The 3,996-nt window shown below is 37.0% G+C and overlaps 1 protein-coding gene across 3 annotated transcripts; it reads left to right on the plus strand.

Annotated features, from left to right (window-relative positions):
* The first annotated feature begins 741 nt into the window (after positions 1–741).
* LOC113764809 (elongation factor 1-alpha-like) lies at positions 742–3,193 on the plus strand. Of its 3 annotated transcripts, none has more exons than XM_027308816.1 (3): positions 742–837; positions 1,663–2,141; positions 2,230–3,193. In XM_027308816.1, exons 2-3 carry the CDS (start codon positions 1,680–1,682, stop codon positions 3,115–3,117), a joined length of 1,350 nt encoding a protein of 449 aa, XP_027164617.1. In that variant the 5' UTR covers positions 742–837; positions 1,663–1,679; the 3' UTR covers positions 3,118–3,193. The 3 variants fall into 3 exon arrangements, with proteins under 3 accessions (XP_027164617.1, XP_027164626.1, XP_027164634.1); XM_027308825.1 differs by having other exon boundaries at positions 747–837; positions 1,656–2,141; XM_027308833.1 differs by having other exon boundaries at positions 787–842; positions 1,656–2,141.
* Positions 3,194–3,996: the final 803 nt, after the last annotated feature.

A 3,996-nucleotide genomic window follows, 5' to 3' on the forward strand; every position in this document is an offset into this window, starting at 1 on the left:
AATACACGCATATAACCCTGTTGAATCAGCAGATACATGCAAGTGGATACAGAAAATCTACTTTCCAATGGTAACCTCAATCTAAAATCTCATAATCCATAAGAAAGGCATCTTTGAGGAGGAAATGGTAAATTGGAGGCTGCAATTTGTTTGGATAGAGGATTATTTGCCAAAATTTATTTGGTTACATCACCATTACAATTTCCAACACACCTTTTTATCTTTCCAATTATCTTTTTATCTCACATACATCACATCACAAAAAGTGCTACAGTAAAAATATCTCAAATAATTTACAATCCAAACAGAGCCGATCTAACAGAGCAATCTTGTCAAACTAATTGACTAAAAAGACCACTTGATAAAAGTCCCTTTTTTTTTTGGTCAAACGTCAACTTCATATATATACTTGATAAAAATCGAAGAACCATTAAAAAAAGAATCTGTTGAGGGCATACAAAGGAACAATGAATGTACAAACGATAGAAATGTTAATATCAACTAAAAAAATCTGTGGTTGTTACACATTTATAAGACAACAAAAATGAGTGGCACATATAGAGTAGAAAATGTTTGACAAAAAAAAAATATATAGAGTAGAAAATGACGCCAAAGTCCCTGGAAGAGCAGATGAAAGTAGCTTTGCACACTAAAGAAGAAGTGCCTCCTATATATTGTAAGGATAAGGTTATATATATATATATATATATATATATATATACATATGACTCTTTTACACTCCAATTTATATAGATCATTAATATCATTTTGAACGGTAGAAAAGAAAAGGGTTCAAAAGAAAAGGGCAGCTCTCTCTCGCCTGCTGTCTTCTACAAGGCTAGATCTGTGCTCATATCTCGTTTATTTCAGCATTTTTTTGCCGTAATTTTGTTGATTATGCATGTCTATGAGCTTTTGTACTCTCAGTAGATGTTCACAAATGCTAGAATTCTTCCTAAATGAATTTAGGAATCGATGCATGTTAATTCTTTTAGTTTATGACTATTTTGTAGATTTTTTTTTGCCTTAGTTTTCCTGATTTTTTCCCTTTTTTTATAACCTTTAATACAGCCGATTTTTTCTTGATCCTATGGATGTTGATTGGTCGAGCTATTGATTACTGTTCTATGATTAAAATCAACGCATGTGAAAATTCAATGCTCTATGGGTTTATTTTCTTTGATGAATTGTGTGAATTGGTCGTTTTGTGATTCATTGACGTGGAGTTAATTTTTGTTTACGGGCGTCAATTGTCTGGTGTATGCGCTCTTGTTGGTCAATCACTCAGATGGTGAGAAGATTGATATATCTATCCGACCTGATTTATTCGTTTGGGAAGTGGATCAGTTTTTCGTTGCTTTCTGTTTGTCGTTTTATTTTTCGAGTCATGTTTATGTTTTGAGATATTGGTTGCTTTTTGATCTGTCATGCTTGTATGCAGTAAATTGTTTGCGATCAGTTACATAGGAGTTTTTATTTGGATCTAGAACTTTGCATGTTTTAGAAATTTATAGTGTGACATGCTTGCTATAATGGTTTGAGGGAAATTTCCATGATTAAAGTTGCATCTAATGTATATGTACTCTATGTTATGTTTTCAGTCAAATTCTTTTGGATTTTGAATGTTAGCTGATAAAAGTATTTACTGTGTTTAGTTTTCAGTTTTCTAGCACTTCAGAATGGGTAAGGAAAAGGTTCATATCAACATTGTGGTCATTGGTCACGTCGACTCTGGAAAGTCGACCACTACTGGTCACTTGATCTACAAGCTTGGAGGAATTGACAAGCGTGTGATTGAGAGGTTTGAGAAAGAAGCTGCTGAAATGAACAAGAGGTCATTCAAGTATGCTTGGGTGCTTGACAAGCTCAAGGCTGAGCGTGAACGTGGTATCACCATTGATATTGCCTTGTGGAAGTTTGAGACCACAAAGTACTACTGCACTGTCATTGATGCTCCTGGACATCGTGACTTTATCAAGAACATGATTACTGGTACTTCTCAGGCTGATTGTGCTGTCCTTATCATTGACTCCACCACTGGTGGTTTTGAAGCTGGTATTTCTAAGGACGGTCAGACCCGTGAGCACGCGTTGCTTGCTTTCACCCTTGGTGTGAGGCAAATGATTTGCTGCTGCAACAAGGTGAGCTCCTGGGGGTGTAATATTAAACACAAATACTGCAGGCGTGTTGTTTATCTCTAACTTCTCTTCAATCTTTTTTGTTGCCTAGATGGATGCCACCACTCCCAAGTACTCCAAGGCACGTTATGATGAAATTGTGAAGGAAGTGTCTTCATACTTGAAGAAGGTCGGATATAATCCTGACAAAATAAACTTCGTCCCTATCTCTGGATTTGAGGGAGACAACATGATTGAGAGGTCTACCAATCTTGACTGGTACAAGGGCCCAACCCTCCTTGAGGCTCTTGACCAGATCCAGGAGCCCAAGAGGCCTTCAGACAAGCCACTCCGTCTCCCACTTCAGGATGTGTACAAGATTGGTGGCATTGGAACCGTCCCCGTGGGACGTGTTGAAACAGGTGTTCTCAAGCCTGGTATGGTTGTGACCTTTGGTCCAACTGGTCTGACAACTGAAGTTAAGTCTGTTGAGATGCACCATGAAGCTCTTCAAGAGGCACTTCCTGGTGACAATGTTGGTTTCAATGTGAAGAACGTTGCTGTGAAGGATCTCAAGCGTGGTTTTGTTGCTTCCAACTCCAAGGATGACCCAGCTAAGGGAGCTTCCAGCTTTACCTCCCAGGTCATCATCATGAACCACCCAGGCCAAATTGGCAATGGATATGCCCCCGTCCTTGATTGCCACACCTCTCACATTGCTGTCAAGTTCTCTGAGATCTTGACCAAGATTGACAGGCGATCTGGCAAGGAGCTTGAGAAGGAGCCCAAGTTCTTGAAGAATGGTGATGCGGGTTTGGTCAAGATGATTCCCTCCAAGCCCATGGTTGTTGAAACTTTCTCAGAGTACCCTCCCCTTGGTCGTTTTGCTGTTAGGGACATGCGCCAAACTGTTGCTGTTGGTGTTATCAAGGCTGTTGACAAGAAGGATGCTACTGGTGCCAAAGTCACCAAGGCTGCTGCTAAGAAGGGTGCCAAATGAACCGTACAGGTTCATGCTGGTCGGCCCTCAAATGAAATCTACTACTACAATAAATCATGTCATGCAAACTTTTCAAGTGCTGCTTCAGTAGTTTTGTCTATGTTTTATTTGTTGTGTCGTAGTTTTCTGCCCTGTATACTGGCTAGCCTCTCTCAGAATTGGGTGCTTGACAGACGGTGGCAGATCCCACAAAACCGAGTCTTTGTGATTTCTGCTTTTGGATGTTTGTGGTTTGAGGTGCTTTGGAGTATATTACTATAATTCCAGGCAGTTCAAAAATAATACAATGTTACAGTAATATATAAATAAAAATAATTTTAAAAATATCTCATTCATACAATATATCAAATATTTTTAAAATTTTTTTCATAGATATTGTTCCAGTAAAATTTTTAAAAAATACTCAAAAACAGTTAATCTAAACAGAGCACTTTATTCATTATAAAACACTCTATCGGAGTTTTAAATTCATTGTATAACTCTCTATAGGAGTTGTAAAACGTGCTTCCATTGTTGTGCAACTAGTTTGGCTATAAAAAAAGTGACTTCTTTTATCATAGAAAAGGTTGTACCATTATGGGCGGTGACATTTTATGGGCTCACTTTTAGCATTTAAATAAGGGTTAAGGTGAAGAATTTTTTTTTTTTAAGTTTAAGATGCAGGATTATCCAATTTTCACTTCAATGACTCTAACTGAGGACCTTTTTATAATAATAATAATAATAATAATAATAATAATATTTGTATTATTATTATTATAACTGAGGACCTTTTTATTATTATTATTATATTTAGCAACAGGAGGTATTAGGTTTTTGCAAGGCCATATCAGATGTGTTTGCATAAATTATTAAATTTGTATATTGTTTTTATCAACC

The sequence above is a fragment of the Coffea eugenioides genome, chromosome 1, assembly GCF_003713205.1.
Source record: "Coffea eugenioides isolate CCC68of chromosome 1, Ceug_1.0, whole genome shotgun sequence".
In the NCBI taxonomy this organism is placed as follows: Eukaryota; Viridiplantae; Streptophyta; class Magnoliopsida; order Gentianales; family Rubiaceae; genus Coffea; species Coffea eugenioides.